This window comes from Balaenoptera borealis (assembly GCF_965194805.1).
Source record: "Balaenoptera borealis genome assembly, chromosome: 14".
Taxonomy (NCBI): domain Eukaryota; kingdom Metazoa; phylum Chordata; class Mammalia; order Artiodactyla; family Balaenopteridae; genus Balaenoptera; species Balaenoptera borealis.
Genome location: NC_138875.1, coordinates 74042847 through 74061338, shown reverse-complemented (window position 1 = coordinate 74061338; position 18492 = coordinate 74042847). Strand labels below are relative to the sequence as shown.

The 18492-nt window shown below is 49.6% G+C and overlaps 2 protein-coding genes across 10 annotated transcripts in view; one reads left to right on the top strand and one right to left on the bottom strand.

Moving 5' to 3' along the window:
* The window catches only part of KIAA1671, a 198233-nt gene extending 197715 nt beyond the window's left edge, over positions 1–518 (bottom strand). For 5 of the 9 annotated variants that reach the window (XR_014234226.1, XR_014234227.1, XM_082354432.1 and 2 more), the window contains exon 1: positions 400–518. The gene's annotated coding sequence lies outside the window, so the exon portion shown is untranslated. The remainder of the gene's footprint in view (positions 1–399) is intronic. The other 4 variants (XM_082354430.1, XM_082354431.1, XM_082354429.1 and 1 more) reach the window with 2 other exon arrangements.
* A 425-nt stretch (positions 519–943) lies between these two features.
* On the top strand, positions 944–15128 carry LHFPL7 (LHFPL tetraspan subfamily member 7). Its single transcript, XM_082354558.1, has 3 exons — positions 944–10581; positions 11366–11504; positions 13580–15128. Exons 1-3 carry the CDS (start codon positions 10381–10383, stop codon positions 13840–13842), a joined length of 603 nt encoding a protein of 200 aa, XP_082210684.1. The 5' UTR covers positions 944–10380; the 3' UTR covers positions 13843–15128.
* Positions 15129–18492: the final 3364 nt, after the last annotated feature.

Here is an 18492-nt window from a genome sequence, read left to right as displayed (position 1 = left end):
CACCGTCCACAGTCACCCCCAGGCTGGGGAGCGAATGGGACCCCAGGCCACCAGCGCCCAATCCACTCCTGGGATCGACTCCCAAGTCTTCAACTGGGTGGCGTGGGATCCATTGGCTGCCCAGTGAGGGATCTTCCCGCAGGATCCACTCCCAAGTCTCGAGAGACAGACCTCCCGGCTCCCAAATCGAGATGCCCCCTCCCCGCAGACCCAAAGCCCCGGGAGATCCACCGGGTCCCCACCTCTTCCCCGGCCAACTTTGCCAACTTTTCTCCCGGGGCCTCAGCCGAGCAGAAACTTGGCGGCCATCGCCGGCCGCCGCCTCCCCAGCCCCCTCGCAGGCCGGGGACAGGGGGAGGATGGCCTGCCCCCATCTACCGCGGCCGCCGCTCAACCTACCCTAGAGCCGCCGCCGCCGGCCCGCCGCGCCTCCACCTGCCCGCAGCCCGTGGCACCTGCCCGCGCTGCCCGCGGCCCAGCGCAGCCTAGCCTGCTGGGGGCGGGGCCTCGGGCGGGGAAGCGCCCCCGTCGCCATGGGAACTGTGGCCGGCGGCGCCTGCGCGGAGGGCCCCGGGGCGGAGCGCTGCCAGCGGACCCGTGCTCTCGGCCGGCGCCAGGACCGGGGGACGGTCAGACAGGTCAGAGGTCGCGAGTTTGCCCCGACACTCCTCCCGGAAGCGGTCCCGGCCCTCGAGCCCCGACCCCGCCGCGCCGGACTCAGAACGTTGTTCATGATCCCCGCCCGCATTCCCGGGGTCAGTCCCCGGCTCTGGCTGGGATCCCCCGCAATGGACACCGACCGGCCGCCGGGTCTGCGCCCCCGAGAGTCTAATGCAGCCCGGTAACTCAGGAGGCGCACGGTAGAGCCTCGCCCATTGAATCTCTTGGGCTGCGGGCGCCGGCTTGGGGGGGTGGGGGGTGGGGGGTGTCTGCGCGAAGCGCTCGCGCCGCCTCGCGGCAATCAGGGGAATTGCACCCGGGACCGCAGGACCAGGGGCCTGGCAGGAGGTTGTTCACTCCGCTGGGGCGCCTACTGTATGCCACGCCTGCTGCCATTGTGTTGAGGTGGGGGTTGAGGTGTGAGGCATATAGAGACTTTTTGGACAAGTTGAGAGAATCGAAGGAAGCTGCTCCTGAATGGGAAAATGCCTGTTTTGCTCTCCTTTACTCATTTCATTCCATAGGTCTTTATTAAGCACCTGCAGTATGCTGGATGTCAGGGACCCAGTGGTGAAGCATCTGGCAATATACAGGCTCTCGTGGAGCTTACAGACATTGTAAACAATATTTGCACGAATAAATTGAATTGTATTTTGTGACTCGTGCTTCCTTCCTTAGGAAGGAAATGTACGGAGAGTTAATAACTGAAGGACCTAAAATCATACATGAATTTATTGTACGTCAGTTAGACCTCAATAAAGTCAAAGAGAGGCAAAAGAACATCACGCTGTATGGCTTCAGGAGAATTGGCAGGGATCTCTCTTACCTGTCTTTCTCTCAGTTTGTGTGTGTGTGTAAGAAGGCACCACTGTTACAGGAGATACATCATATCTCTTGTTTCTTTTAATCTGCAGTTTTGGAGTAAGTATCACCATTTTATCAAGCAGCAGCCTGAGACTTGCCCACAGTGATGGAACCCAGAAGTGGTGAGGCAGTGGCCCCATGACGCCCATGGCTGCGTTGGGTCTTCGTTGCTGCACGCGGGCATCTCATTGTGGTAGCTTCTCTTGTTGCGGAGCACGGGCTCTAGGTGCACAGGCTTCAGTAGTTGTGGCTTGTGGGCTCTAGAGCACAGGCTCAGTAGTTGTGGCACACAGGCTTAGTTGCTCTGCGGTATGTGAGATCTTCCCGGACCAGGGATCGAACCCGTGTCCCTCGCATTGGCAGGCGGACTCTTAACCACTGTGCCACCAGGGAAGTCCCACCGTCTTACATCTTAGAATAATCTGTATCTGGATGTCTTGAGAACAGCCATCAGTAGGACCCAACTGAGTGGCTTTTAAATACGTCTACCACTCCCAGGGCGGAGTCTTCGTGGTGGGGGACAGAGAATGGTTGGATTGAAAGTTAAAATGCCTCAAAATCAACCTTTAAGCAGGACTTTTGCATTACATGTATATTGTATGAGCAAAGGCAAATCACTGTTTATCGTCTGCTGCCCTCTCTAGAACTTCTGGAGGCAGGGGCTTTTATCTCTTTAGTTCACTCCTTATTCTTAGTGCCTAGAGCAGGGCTTGGTACATAGTAAGTGCTCAATAAATACTGCGCTTAATAAATATTGGGTTAAATGCATGAATGACCAACAGCTGATAGGATACCCTCTGCTGTCTCTCCTCCCTAACCTTATCAGAACTTCCTGTCTCTCCCAGGCAAATCTCAATGAACCAGAACGTGTGGGCTGAGGATTCTGTTTAACTGGATGTCTCTCAGCTCCCCATCCAGCTTAGTCCTCCATCTTGGCCTCTCCTCTCTATCCCAGAACTTAAGCAGGGGAAGGGAGAACACAGTCCTTTTTCTGCCACCTATCACAGAAACCCCAAACTCAGATGTGTCCCCAGCCCTAGCCAGCTCACCCCCAACTCTACACCCCAAGAAATGCCCATCCCATGCCCAGTGTCAGTTCTTCTACCCACATCAAGCTTTGAGGGGAAATCCCAGACGTGCCAAACTACAACTCCCAGAGTCCTCCTGGCCCCAGAAGGGGCGGGACTTCCTGGCTCAGCCCCACCTTAGCTGATTCTGTCTGCATTCCTGTGTCTTCCCTCCCAGGTGAGAGGCTGCCAGCCAGCACACACCCAGAGATTACACCCTGACCAAAGAGGTGTCAGGTTGTACACTGTTTTCAGAGCCAACACCCCACTCACCACTCCCAGCCCTGGCTTTTCTCTTCCTGAGGAGAGAGGACAGTGCCGCCCAGGGACTCTCCCAGAACCCCTTCTCTGCCATTGTTTGCCCCCTCCTCCAGAAAGTTTGTCCTGATCCGGCAGCTCTGTTCTCAGACTCTCTGGCAGCTCTGTCCAGTAGAACTTTCTGCAATGACAGAGATGTTCTATATCTGCACTGTCCAACATCAGCCGCAGATGACTACTGAGCACTTGAAATTCGGCCAGTGTGTCCAAGGAGCTGAATTTTTTATTTTATTTCATTTTAATTAACTTAAATAACCACACGTGGCTACAGCTACTGTATTGAACAGGACAGCTCTAGAACTCACACACTCCTTGGCAAAGAGCATATTCACACATTTTCATTGATGTATATTTATTCATTTTGTTTCTCCTGTAATTTACCTGCTCCTTGAGGGGGAGAGCCAGTACGTTCTTTGAAATGTTTCCTCTCAACACCAGGCCTTTGCCCATGCCATGGCCTCTGTCTGGAACACTTTGCCCTCCATCATCTGTAACAACAATGTGTCCTTCAGATCCTAGTTTTAAAGTCAACTCCTCCAAGAAGCCATCCCTGACTACCATCCCTGGCCCCCATGCCGAAGCTTCTGAGTCTTCTAGCCCCAACTAGACACTGATGACACTGTAAATTACTTCTCTGTCTCACTTTCTAGACTGTGAGCTCCTTGGGAGCAGAGACTAACATAATACCTGAATCAGAGCTGACCCCCAATAAATATTCATGGAGTTCAACGTTGAATAAATGTTTTCACATGATACAATCCAATGCCTCATTCACAGTAGTGATACTAATGAAAGCTGTAATTTATTGAGCTGTCTCATTAAACGCCACAACAATCCTATAAGAGATGCTATATTATCTCCTTTTCACAGGTAAGTGATCTGAAGCTCAGAGAGTTTAAGTAAATCATTCAAGGTCACACAGCTAGGATCACAGCCTGGGTTCCCTAGAAAACAGAGCCTGAGGCAAGATTTATAAGCTAATGCCTTATTAGGGATGAAATCCCAGCTTTACAAGAGTTAAGGAAAAGGGACTGTGAGACTGAGAAGGAGGGAGAGCAAATATAAGATGTGTCTTACTAAGTTGGCCACAGCTTTCCAAGAAAATAGGGCCGGGAGTTCCACCACTCAGGGCATCTCTGGAGAAGCCACGTGAAACATGCAGGGATGAAGGGCAAGAACTTCATCTGCTGGCCCGTCCCCTTTCCTGTCTGCCATTAGTGACCATTGGGCCCAACTGCTCCTCATGTCTGGGCTGTGTTACCTACACCTCCAGGCAGCCATGAGGGAAGCCAGTTCTACACCCAGAGCTTCACCTGAGTCTAGAAGAGGAGGCAGCAGAACCCTATTCCCAACCCCCAGCCAAGGATCCAGTCAGGTCGGACTGGACCACAGCTGGGGTCGTTGGAAGACCAAGCCACGACTCAGGCCTCATCACCGCAGGCTGAGCTGGCCAAGTGGCTGCAGCAACTGACCCAGGCCGCCTGCAGGGGCAGGTGAGCAGAGGCTGATGGCATCCAGTGCCACTGGGTGGCCGGGAAGGACACAGCTAAGCACACCTGAGAAGGTGCATCGATCAAGCCTGAGAGATATCACACTGGGATTCAGATCCAGTTCAGACTAACTCCAAAGCCCTTCCACAAATACTGATTGAAAGAAAAAAAAAGAATACGTGACCAAATGAGTGGGAAAAAACCCTGGCAATCATCTCTTCAAAACCCTGGTGTATTCCAGAGGCTCTCATTTTACAGTGGAAAGACTGAGGCCCAGTAAAGCAGAGATGCCCTGACCAAGGCCACACTGAGTGTGGGTGGCAGAGCTGGGACTTGAGCCTCGGTCTCAGGCATCACTGAAACTTCCTGCTTCTGACAGCACCAACTGATGTGTCTTATTTGTCGTGTCAGCATTTATAGCATCAGAGTGACGCCTCTTGTTCTCACTTTCCCAGCATCCACGGCCCATCCTCTGCTAACAGCACCTTGGTTTTCCTCCTAGAAACCACCCCATCCCCCAACTTTAGTCCATGTAGTTCTAGTGTGGTGAGCCTCATGACATGCTTACTCTAATCCCCATTCTCCAGCCCTCAATCCCTAATCCTTGAGCCCAGGTCCTAGGTCTGGCCAATCAGAGCATCCCATTTCCCTGGCCACAATGATGGGACCCAAGCTTGTCCAGTGAGCGTTAATCACAGCAATTGCGGCAACTATGTGCAAAGAGGAGCTTTCTTTTCTCTGGGGTTGCTAAGCCTGGAGGCACCAGAAGTCAACACTGTGAGAGAGAGAGAATCTGCCTGAGAGCGAACCTAACTCAGCGGAAAATGGAGCTGAGAGATGGAGAGAGAAAGAGAGGTCCATTGCTTGTTCACCTGGAGCCAGCTGTGCCTGAAGCTGTCCCACAGAATTTTCAGTTATGTAAGCCAATGCATTTCTCGTTTCTAATTGAGCCAGTTGGAGTTGTACTTCCATCACTTACCGCAAAGACAAGACAAGCGCCTATTCTGTGCCAAGTTTTATGCTGAATATGGGGGACAAAGATTTTTCAGATCCAGTGCCTACTCTCCGCAAGTTCACAGCCTGCAGGGTAGATATCCAGATCCCAGAGAAATATCCCTCAACTAGAATTACCAAGGCAGAAAGGTAGAGAGCACAGTGGCAAGAACTTCAACACCTGGTGTTTAATCGTAGATCGGTTAATCCCTATTCATGTCTTCTCCTACCCAGGAACCCCCATACCCTCACCATATCCTGATTTGGGGCTGGCTTTTCCCTCTTTGCCCAGCCCACCCAGCAGCCCAGTGAAAGCCTGTCGATTTAAGGAACTGGGAAGGAAAATACACACACACACACACACACACACACACACACACACACACACCCCTCAGGCCAGCTTATCACACACTTGGACTTTGTTCAGCAGCCTGAATGTTTCCTTCAAACGGAAGGACACCTGTTATGAGGTCGCAGACGTACGGTCAAAGCTGGAGCCTGAGAAGAAGTGGCCACGTTGGAGGGTCTTGACCTGAAGTGTGGTGAGTCTGGAGGGAAGAAGGATGTGAGGTCAGGATGGGGAGAGAGGAAAGTATTGTCCAGGAGCCATAATGGGCTTTAAGGGTCCATGAGCCCCTGAAATTACAATACTGTGTGGGTGTGGGTGTGGGTGTGGGTGTGTGTGTACAAGTAAGTCTGCATGAAGGATGCATCCATGCTTTCAAATCCTATTTTCAAAGGAATTCATCACCTCCAAAAGGTTAAGTCCCACTGGTCTAGGACATGGCCATCCTTCTGCAGGTGGGTGTTCTAGTCTACTCAGGCTGCTATAACAAAGTGCCACACACTTAGTGCCACTAAGTGGCTTATAACCAACAGAAATTTATTTCTCTCAGTTCTGGAGGCTAGGAATTCCAAGATCAGGTAGATTTGGTGTCTAGTGAGAGCACACTTCCTGGTATATAGATGGCTGTCTTCTTGCTATGTCTTCCCATGGCAGAAGGGGCAAGGGTGCTCCCTGGGGTCTCTTTATAAGGGCACGAATGCCATTCATAAGTCCACCCTCATGACCTCATCACTTCCCAAATGCCCATCTCTCAATACCATCACCACTGGGATTAGAATTTCAACATGTGATTTTGGGGGGCACACGAACACTCAGTCCACTGCAATGGGGAAACAGAGGCTTGGAGCCATTACATTACAACATAATTTGACCAGCTCACACAGCCAACTTGTAATGGAGCTGGAAAAGCACCAGAAGTCAGGCTGACCTGGCTGTGCAGCTAGGAGAATGAGACAAGGGATGCGGGTCAAAGTCCTCCCCTAAACCCGACTTGCCCATCTTCAGATCTCAGCCTGGATGTCACCTGGCACCCAGGCTGGATCAGGTGCCCCTCCTCTGAGCCTGCCCCAACGTCGCCCTGGGCTTTCTCTTGGTGTGATGCTGTGTCTGTTTGCATCTGTTGATCGATGGGTTGGCAAAATACACATCTCAGACTTCATTTAGGCTACACCACACCCAGATATCTCCACCTCTCCTAACAAACCGGTCCCTCCTGCAGCTTCCCTATCTCAAGTAAGGGCAGCTCCTCCATTCCAGGTGCCAAGGTCAAAAGCCCTGGAGGCATCCTTGCCTCCTCTTGGTCCCTCACACTCCAAGTCCAATCCATAAGCAAAGTTGGTTGGCCGGACCTGCCTTTTTCCTTCAACAAAGATCCAGAATCTGCCCCCACCCACCCTCTCTCCTCTCTCTCGGATCCACTGATGTCTCTCACCTGACCGACTGAAGTTGCCTCTGGTTGCTTCTCCCTCGCCCTTCCTTCTGCCTCTCCTCCATGCAGAAGCCAGAGTGATCTTTTTAAAACACTGGGACAGGTGATGTCACATCTCTGCTCGAGACCACCCACAGACTCCACATCTCACTCAGAAAGTAAAAGCCAAAGATCCGTCATTGCCTACAAGGCCCACCACTCTCCCCCTTTCCTCATTCCTTCCAGTTACCGGGTCCTCTTTGCTTCTGCCAACACGCCAAGTACACGCTTACCACAGGGCCTTTGCACCTGCACCTCCCTCTACCTGGACTTTCCTCCCCCATAAATCCACATGGCTTCCTCCCTCAGCTCTTACTCAAAGGTCACCTTCTCATGGGGCTTTCCTGACCATCCCCCAGTCACTCACCATCTCCCTTCCCAGCTTCATTTTCCTCTGTGGCACTTATTTACATCAAGCATCTTATATATTATTTCCTTATTGTCTCTCTCTCCCACTAGAGTGCAAGCTCCATGAGGACAGTGGTTTTGTCTGTTTTCCTCACTACTAAATCCCCAGCACCTAGAACAGTTCTTGGAACATAGTAGATGCTCAATAAATATTTGTTGACTGGATGGATGGATGATGGACCATATTCTTCCATCCTGTTTGTCTGCCTTGCCCACGAAACCCTAAGCTCCTTGAGGGCAGGCACTATGTTCTGTTCACCACTGTATCTGTGAAGGTCACATAGGGCTGGGAACATAAAAGTTGAATGAATGAATGACCAATTCCTTCCAGTTCACAGAGGAGGACATGGACACCAGGATGAGGAAGGCACTTGGCTGTGGGGACATACCAAGGCTCTGGCAGCCACCTCTAAATACCCAAATCCCAGTTCCCCTCCTGCCATGGCTGACTATGGCTACCCTGGCCATCTATGCTCACTGGCTGGAGCAGGTGGGAGGGTTGACCAAATTCTAATCCTGGGTAGCTCCTAAAAAACGCTGGGGTATTTGACTTTTAAACTAATTCCTTAATATCACTTTGGGTTTAGGTCCCAGAGTCAGGAGCCTGATTCCCTGCGTTTGAGTCCCTAGTCCACCACTCATTTCCTGAGGCTTCGTTTTGTCATCTGTAAAATGGGAACTCAGATAACAGTAATACCCACCCTATCATAGAGGGCCCACAGGCTTAAATTGAATGAGGCACTGAAAGAGTTTAGAATGGGGCTTGATGAGTGCTCAGGAATTGTCAACTACCGTTAACAGCTAAGCACTGAGCTGGAGGAGAAAATATTCAATCCCTTTCAAGTTTCCCTTAGGTGGATTCCAGGTAATTGAAGCCTGGCCGGATGTGATTTCGGGTTATAATGCCTCATTTAAGTTTCTGGGCACCTGGACGGTTGGTGTGATTTTCCCAGGTGACACTGAGCACATTATCTGGAGAACAAAACTTCTTTCAAGGTCAGAAACGCCCGGAGAGGCACTGGGGCAGCCAGAGAGAGGGAAAATCACGGGCCTCAGTCAGCTCTGGGCTCCCCAGCTTCCTGGCTGGAATTACACCCCTCGGGATCCTGCCAACCCCAAAGTTGAGGCTGATTTTGGCGTAGGACAAAAATCCATCCTCCCTTCCTCAAGGGGCCGTGTCTCATTTGCTGGCTAGCTGCCATGAGGTTTTTCTAATCCTGGGAATAAAATGTCTGTGCCACCTTACCCTGACCTACCTTCCCAGGCTTAGCTCAGCCCCTCTCCCTGCAACACACTTGCATCTGACCCCCTAGAACCTTCGCAACACCCCTACCCCCATTTCCAGAGAGACGAGGTGACCTCCCCAAGGTCATATGGGGGAAACATGGTTTGTGTGCTTCTTTCTACCACATCATCCTGCTCAGTGATTGAACCCAACACTACATGCCCCCTGGGATTTAGAATCTGCTTTTACAGATGGAGAAACTGAGGCCCAGAGCAATGGGGTAACTTGCTCCAGGTCACACAGCTGGGAAGTGGTAGAAGGACTGGCTGGCCGCCAAGCCCAGGATTCTGGCCACGTTTAAAGTGCTGGCTGGGCTTAGAGTCCCAAAGTGAAACCCAAGGTTGAAGTCCTGGAAAGTCTGTGTAGGTGCCCTTGGCTGGCTCAGCTGCTTTTGACCCTGGGCGCCCTTAGGCTGCCTCAGCCCTTCTGGGCCTCACTTCTGACCATCAGTGACAATGTTGGCTATTAGCAAACCACCATCCTGCCTCAGCCTCCTCATCCAACCTCTATTATTATTTTGGTAAGACCGGACTTGAAATCAACTCTCTTTCTCCTTAAAATAGATTTTAATTTAAAATGGATAACCAGTATCATGCCAAAAAATAGAACAAAAACACCACAACAAATACAAGGAAAATTCAACTACATCCCCAAAATCTCACTAGACTCCATTGCTTGCTCAAGGCTCCCTGTCTTTTAAAAAGAGGAGATTGACAGATGCCTGGGAGATGTTTAAGACCCTTTAGCTCCAACAGAAATTTTCTCCTTGGTGCAAAGAGAAGGATTGAAGGAGAATTGAAAACTAAATAACTCTTGGCATTTAAGGCTGGGTTCAGGTGCTACCTGACTAGCCCTCAAGGGTCATATGTGGCACCATGTGGAACAGCAATATATAAAACAATGCCATTTACATACATGAAAAATACACATATACTGAACAATATTGATTTTGCAAAAATACCTCCATACAAAAAGATACACATTAAATAATGGTCAGGGATTGGGAGGAGATAGCTGATGGGCAGGGTGGTTGCTAGAAACACAGCATCTGTGTGGGATTTCGGAAAAGGTGCTCCCTCTGGGTAGAAGCAGACCTTTTGGAAAGTGCAAGCCTTGATGGGCAGAGCGAATGAATGAAGGAATAAATGAATGAATTAATGAAACATGAGAGGGGGCTTGCATGGACCAGTGATGATCATTTCCCATGAGGACTGGTTGTGCTCCAAGGTCTGTTTAAGCACTAACATTCATTCTAAAATTTGGAATTTTGACTTCCAGAACTTGTTAGGGAAAAGACCCACCCTCACCCCAGTTATTAACACCTCCAAGTGCATCCCAGGGCAAAGGGAGACTAATGACCTGTGATCTGAAGACAGGACCAGATCCCTGGCTGGCGGGGGAGGGGGGACACCTTTGCCAGCCCCTGTTTCTCTCCTTCCACTAATCTTGTCCCTTGATCTCTAGGTCACTGACATTCCCTGATGGTGGGCAGCGTGTGGGCAGCTCTGGGGCTTTCCCTAACCTGCAACTCAGCCCTCAGCCTCATCTCTCCTGCCTGGTTCCAGACCACCACCTTCTCCTTTGGTGTCCTCACCTACTGCTCCTGGCCTCAGGGTAACAGCTGGAACCAGAGCTGTGGGACCTTCAGGTCCCTGGATGATATTCCTGACTTTGCCTGGAAGGTGAGGCGTGGTCTCATGGATTCACTGGGACCTGGCGGTGGGGCACTCTTAAACCCATCAGAGAAAAAAAAAAAAAGCCAATTTCTGCCCACCTTCCTTCTAACCACTGACTCGGAGGTGCGGGGTGGGGTCTGGCTATCCGCCTGTTAGCAAACACCCAGGATGATCCTGAAGGCAGCTGCCAGCGTGCAGTGCCTTTGTACAAATTAGGAAAAGGGTGCCCCTCCTTCAGGACACTATACTGCCATCTGCTGGAAAAGTACTGTAGTCAATATGCATTTCTGTGATGACTCCCAAAAGCATCTCCTAGAGTTGTGCAGTGCACAACCTGTACACACCTACCTGGTCATCCTCTATCTAAGCGCTGCTAGGTTTGAAAACCACAGCTAAGGTGTTGAAAGTCACTGCAAATTGCCAAATTCAACAATGGGCACAATGGGTTGGGACTCCCAGTTCAGCACCTCTAAGGAAGATTCACAGCCTTCAAAACCGATGATTACAAAGGTGCCTCTCTTGGTGACTCTGCTGTATAGCAGGTACTCAATTAAGGGAGGGTATGGTGGTTGTAGATCTAGATCTTAATTCTGACTCTACCTCTTAATTAGCTGTGTGCTCTGAGGGAAATGACTCCAATTCCTTATATCTCTGTTTATATGTAAAACAGGGATAATAATAGCACAGACCTTGTGGGATTTTGAGGACTCAGTAGCTGATCAGTTAAGCAGAGAGAGCAGAGACTGCCTCCACCCCAGACAACACCCTCCCTCCTTTCTCTTCCTGGCAGGTCTCAGCTGTGACGCTCCTTGGAGGCTGGCTCCTATTGGCCTTCAATGCAATTCTCTTCCTGTCCTGGGCCTTAGCCCCCAAAGGGCTGTGCCCAAGGAGGGGCAGTGGCCCAATGCCAGGGCTGCAGGCAACAGCAGGTAAATCTTCTATCACATATGTGTTCCAGACATGTTTGTGGAATGAATGAATGCATGCATGGATGGATGAATGAGCCTGTAAGCAGAGTCTTGCCTCCTAGTTGAATCTCAGAGATAAACCCTAGGATTGTAGACTATTCCAGGTCCTTTAACAAGCCAGAAATTGGAGGTAGGGAATGGTATCCTTAGCATCACCCTCTCTTGCCCTTATCCAAACCCAGTCTTAATAGTCTGTCCTCCTTTGTTTCTCTCCCATCCATCCACTTTGCATCATTTTTACCAGGACCATCATATACAGTTGGGCAGGTTGTGCACTGCACAAGGGCATCCAGCTGAGGGCTGAGAGCTGCTGAAATCTAACCATGCTCTAATTCCTAAGCTGTGAAACTGCAGGGCTGCGTCTGCCCGGCTGCATCTGCTTTTCTCTAATTCACACATCGGCTTGGGATGATCCAGCTCAGGTCTTGACTGAACCTTCATCCAATTAATTCTCCACCATCTCTCACCTGGTTTAGAGGTGACCACCTCACACATCTCCCTGCTGCCACCCTTGCCCCCTAGAGTCTGTTTGCCACACTCTGGCCAAGTGGGTCCTGTTAGAGCTGAAATCAGACCATGCCACCCGGACTGGCTTATCCGCGCCAATGACTTCCTGTTACCGATGAGGCTCCACTGATGAAGCCCTCATTCGCTCACTGACCTCATCTCTTACCTGCTCCGCCAGGCTCAGCATGCTCCGGCCAAACTGGCTTGCTTTCTGTTGCTCATAAAAACCAAGCTTGTTCCCTCTGCCTGGAATTCTCTCTTCTCAGATCTTCACATCTTGCTCCTCCCACTTCATTAAGGGCTTTGCTCAAATATCACTGCCTCAGTGGGGGTCTTCCATGACCTCAAGGTAAGGGAGCTTCCCTCTCCTTAGAGTCTCCTTCCTCTTACCTTGCTTTCCATTTTTCATAGCACTTACCTGCCTGCTTGGTAATATCTTATCTGCCTGCTTGATTACTGTGCATCTCTCTCCACTAGAACATCGGCTCCATGAGGGCAAGGATTTGTCTACCTTGATATCACCAGCATCTAACACGGTACTTTGCACATAATAGTTACTCATTAAATATTTGTTGAATCAATGGATGGAGATACAGTCCTTGTCCTCCAGTGTCTACTGGGGGTGGGGTGTATTAGGCAGTTATAACTCAGTGGATATTTGGCACAAGAGGATGAGCACAGGATGCAAGGAAAAACTCCAAGAGGTACCTGACCCAGTGTGTGGAAGGTGTTAAGGAAGGCTTCCTTGAGGAGGCATCACTGAGATGAACCTGGAAGGATGAGTGGGAGTTAACCAAATGTAGAAGGGTGTTTCAGGTAATGGGAGCATCACGGGCAAAGGCATAAAGACGAGAGCAAGGCACGTGCAGGGAACTTCAAGTGGACGAGAGTGGCTGAAGGGTGGCTGCAGGTCACGTGACTCTCCTGCACGGGGAGTGCCTTCTAGGTGCGGAGGTGTCTGGTTCATTTTCTTAGTATCATTAGTACCTCTGACAGAGTGCGTAACAGTTTTGATGAATGAGTGCATGGATGGATGGATGGGTTGGTGAATGGATGGAGTAGGGTGGGTAAGTAGGTGGATGAGCTGATGGATGCATCAATAGACATATTACTGGAAGAATGGATGAATGGATAGATGGATGGAAGGATGGGGAAAATGGGTAGATTGGAATATGGATAGATTGGAATATGGATAGATGGATGGATGGATGGATGGATGGATGGATGGATGGATGGATTGGTGGAAGGCAGGTGGCTAAGTGGGTGGTTGGTTGGATGGATGGATGGATGAGTGAATGGATAGGTAGGGGGAGGAATGGAGAGAATGAGAGGATGGGTGAGTAGATGGACAGATGGGTGGAAGGCTAAGCTGAGTGATCGGTGGATAAAAGGATAGATGAGCCAATAAATAAGTGAATGGATGGATGGATGGGTGGGTGGATAGGAGGGTGGATGAGTGAGTCCTGGGATGGAAAGGCAGCCCAGAGCCCCTTGACTGACACACTGGTTTTCCTTGCTGCTGTTTCTAGCCATCACCACCATTGTGGGCCTGCTGGTTTTCCCGATCAGCTTGGCCTCCCCATTTGCCAAGGAAGCCTGCTTAGCCTCCTCTGTGTACCACAGTGGTCAGTGCCGGCTGGGCTGGGGCTATGTGACTGCCATCTTCCACGCAGTCCTGGCCAGCCTCCTGCCCATGTTCAGGTGGCTCCATGTGACCGAGGTCCAGCGGAGGACCATCCTCTTCTCCAGTGACACTGACAGCATCATCCTCGTGCCAGAAATGAGCAAATAAAAATATCTCAGGAGAAGCAAAAAGAGCCCATGCAACAGTTGTATGAAATCACCACGCACCCAGGTTCAAATCCCACCTCTGCTGCTTCCTTGCTGTGTGACCTCAGACAAGACACTTCACTTCTCTGGGCCTCGGTGTATACTTCTGTAAAATGGGTGTGTGTGTGAAATAATGCCTACCTCATAGGGTTGTTATGATAACTAACTTAAGATGCTGTATATAAATAAAGCCCTTAGCACGATGTTAGGCACTAGTATTCAATAAACTTTAGCTATAATTATAATCCCTATCTCACAGGACTGTGGTGATGATAAATCTATTCATGAAAAGTGCCTGGGGCAATTCTGAATCTGTGCTCACCACTCCAATACTACATCTTTTAATAAGTATGTGCATATTCTCTCTCTATGAGAGAATAAAATAAAAATATCCTTCCCTTTTTATAACTCCTCTTCTTGGAGAATTTGAAAATTTTTCATTTTCTCATCAAACATCTAGTGAGTGCCCCTTATAGATGAGAGGTGGTCCAGTGCTGACGTGGGGATTGGGGGTGGGTGGGTGTCAGGCAGTAAGGACCTATCTCACCCCTCCATGGATAATCCCACTGATGTGGAAACTTCACTGTTATTTGGGGCACATGAGGCCCCTCACGATCCAGTCTGAACCTCTCTCTTCAGCTTCTTTCTTGTCATTCACCCAACCCTGCACCTCTCCCTCCAGCCACACTGAATTCTGAGCCCACAGTAGGTCTCTTCACAGCTCCACCCCTTTGTACACGTTGCTCTCTCTGCCAGGGATGGATTCAGTCTGTTGCCTTTGCTTATCAAGACCCATCACCCTTCTTTGGGAAAAGCGCCCTAATCTTCCCTTGAGGAATGACCCTCAGCAACTCTCTGACCACCCCAGGCTTTAGGGTGGACAAATGAGTCCTTATGGCCAGTCAAGCCCAGTCAGAATGATTGGTTCAGAGATGGGCATGGGACCTGTATAAGCCAACATGGACAACAGTGGAACCACAAGATTGACAAAGAGGGAGCTCTAAAGACTTCACTTGAGTAGTTGGATGCAGCCATGCCTGCTCCCCTACCTGCAAGAGACATAGTCACAGGCAGCTCCAGGCTGGTACCCCTCTAGCTAGACTGCCCCAGAAGAAAGAGTGAACCGCTCTCTTCCCAGGGAAGGAATCTGATTGGCCGGAACTGGGTCATGTGCCCACCTTGGGGGGAGGGGCATGTCAGCAATCTCACTAGACTATAACTATAGTTATAACGTAGGAGATACATTTCTCCAGAAGATGGGAGAAGTTGCTGGTCCTAGAATGGGGCAAGGATGCCAGGCAAGCAAAAATATTTGATACCAAACCTCTCTTTAAGGGAAGCTTTATTATCTGCATTTCACAAAAGTGAAAACTGAAGCTCAGAGAGACAAAGTCACTTGCCCAAAGTCACACAGCCGATCAGTGGCAGAGCTGGGATTTGAATCCAGGTCTGTCAGACTCTGTGATGGAGGCAAAATAACACCTGAATTTGTTATCTCTGCCCCGACCCAGCTCACCAAACTCTTTTGGTTTTAAATGTTCAACTAAGAACATCTGTAAACAACAATATTATATTATTACAGCGATTCTATTATTTTGAAAACACACAGACCACAGAGAATGCAGCTTGCATTCATCTTTCAGAAAAAACAATAAGGACAATAATTACTTTAAAAAGTAAGAGAATAAGGGAATAAAGTAATAGAAAACCTAGGAAGCCACCACATGGTATCCAAATGGACTCAAAGACCAGTGGTATGTTTCAAGTGTCATCAGAAGCACTTTGATGTGAGTCAGGCTTCTGTGGGAAGATTCCAGGAGGCCCAGGCAGCATCCCAGTGCAAAAAGCAGCAAGTAGATGCCACCAAGAAGAAGCCCAAACTCAGCTTCAGGTAACCCACCTGCGCTAGGGATGAGCCGCCTCCTCTATGTAATAACTTTACAGCAGCTCCCACGTTCCTTAATTTTCTCTTTCAACAATTTCAGCAATGCCAAAGGGAGCAAATCTGCAGCCTATGAAGCAGAAGCATTTACACAGACGCTGTTTTATTTGACAAGAGACAGAGGGATCTGTCTGTCTGATTTTCTGCTCATCATAATAAGAGGTATTCTTTGTTTGCAGGAGCCCTTTACCTGCCGAGGCTGGAAATCACTGGGCCCACAAGACTGAATAAAGCAAGCCAGGAAGATACTGGAGGATTCCTGCCCAACACCCTGATGTAATGGAAAGTCCCCAGGGAACGGCATCATTCTGTAGGTCATTTGAATTCTACTAGGTTGACTTAGCAATGGATTGGCAAGCTGGCACTCCAAAAAGGATCAAACTGTGCTCCTTCTAGAGTCTATACCTGTCCTGGGCTCAAGCTCTCAATGTGTCCAGCAGCTTAAAGGCCAGCAGCACAGAGACCCAAGAGCCCTTCCCTGACTCAGCAGAACCCGATGCAAACTACAGAGTCAGAGTGGGTTTTGCTCCTGCCAAGAACTGATGGCCTCACCACACCTAACTCCAGTTGCTCTGTCATAGCCCCAGAGGGCTCAGAGCTCATCCCTTCCCCAGTTCTCCTCCAGGAGCTGTGTCAAAGATTCACCTGAGAACCTGAGCAAGACAGATGATGGGAACTCAGGGAAAATGAGGTCCCAACCAGGAAATCATCCCCAGTGATGCTAGGGGCAGAGGGTCCCAGTGGAAAGAGGAGGGCCGGGACTGAATCCAGACCCAAGGGAGGCATTATTACCCCCAGTTCACAGAAATGAAAACCAAGGCTCAGAGAGGTAAAGTCACTTGCCCAAAGCCACACAGCCAGGAAGTGGCAGAGTTGGGATCCTAAGTCATCCCTCCCCAAGCATGTGGACAAAGATATAGGACATGATTTTAGTTGGTGCGGTGAGAAAGTCACTCCCACTTCAATCCTCCTTGAAGTCCTCCAAGAAGAAAGGCTCGTTTGGTGCTAGCATGTCTTTAACCTCTCAAACCCTTAGTACATCTCTTCTTAATGGCAAGAGAGCAAGCTTCAGAAAGCCTTTGGTGGGAAATAGTATTTTGGCAAAATAATAATATTTATTTTTACAACCATCTTCTGTTTATGCAAATGATCCTGGCTTGCCATAAGTTTGAAGTTTTAAAAAATGAGTTGATTTAAAGAAAACTAGTAAAGGGACTTTCCCTGGTGGTCCAGTTGTTAAGATTCCACGCTTCCACTGCAGGGAGTGCAGGTTCGCTCCCTGATCGGGGAACTGAGATCCCACGTGCAACGCGGTGTGGCCGAAAAGTAAAAAGAAAAAAGAAAACTAGTAAAGATATAATAGTACAGATGGTACACAGATATGGTCCAAATCATAAAGGTGGACTGCAGGTGACTTGAGTTTGATGCTGTCATAAAACTTGGGGAGAAGACTCATTGATTGATGGATCTAATGTCTCTCAAACTTGAGTATCTGTTGAAAAGGAAAGAAATCTAAACCACTTCCTCCCACTGCCCTTGACTGTACCCTCACCTCCTTTCCCCACAGGGCTGCTGGGACCTCAGGCCTGGGAGAGAAGGAGGGAGGGATAAGAAGGAAGATGAAACAGGATGGCATAAATGGTTGCAGCTGTTCTGAAATGGGATGGTTGGGGCCTCCCAAACTCTTTGCATAAGTGCTTCTCAGTTGCCCCATGGCCTCTCCCACAAGCCAAATGGAACGCTCGAGGTGAAAAGAAAATGGAACGCGATTTAGAAGAGAGATGACAGAGCAGCCAGAGGGTCTAAACCCAGCAGTGTTGTTCTGAATGCGAACAGCAACATTCAGGCAGAAGACATGGTGACAGACAGTATCCACATGCTCATGGCTACAAGGAAAGGAGGCAGAAGGAGGAGAGGAGAGGAATCGGAGGGATAGGGGAAGGAGAAGGTAAAGAAATGGAGGAAAAGATGGAGGAGGAGATGGAGGAAGAAGAAGAAAAGGGGGGGAGGAGGAGTCCACAGTGACAACTGTGTGTGCCATACACACGGCAACAAAGACCCCTTCTCCATCCCTGCTTTGAGTCACGAAAACGTGCCTAGTGGCCCAAGACTCATCTTCTCACATCTATGCAAGGTGCAAATGCATGTGTTTAGGAAAACCTTTACAAAAGCAAAACATTCTCTTAGGATTTTTTTCCCACAAAATATATCGTCCTTTACCATAAGTCAATAATGCATGTAACTGCACATTTGTACAGACATAACAGGTATGCTGGTGGTACCCAGGTCTGGTGGTGCCAGGCAGCTGCAAGAATAGTGGGGTCCTCCAGGGGGAGGGCCACGTGTACCAAGCTATGGCTGGAGTTGGGGAAATGAGACCAGTGGCTTCAAAGGATGGTCAGAACATCAGGACCAGTCTTTGCTCTCAGAAGCTTCTCCCAGGAAGAAGCAGACCTTCCCACTAAGAGAGCCCCATGTGGGCCAGCAAAAGACAAGTTCCCACCTGCCTGCTGCTGTGTGGCTTCAGACTTACCTCTGCTGGCAATCTTCCAAGAAAGTAGTGACTTGGGCTTAGCCAGGCCACCAATGCCACCTGAAACTCCTTTACTTTGCTGCTGATTTGGAAACTAACTTTTTCTATAGAAAACCTGAAGTTTTGATGGGTGCTCA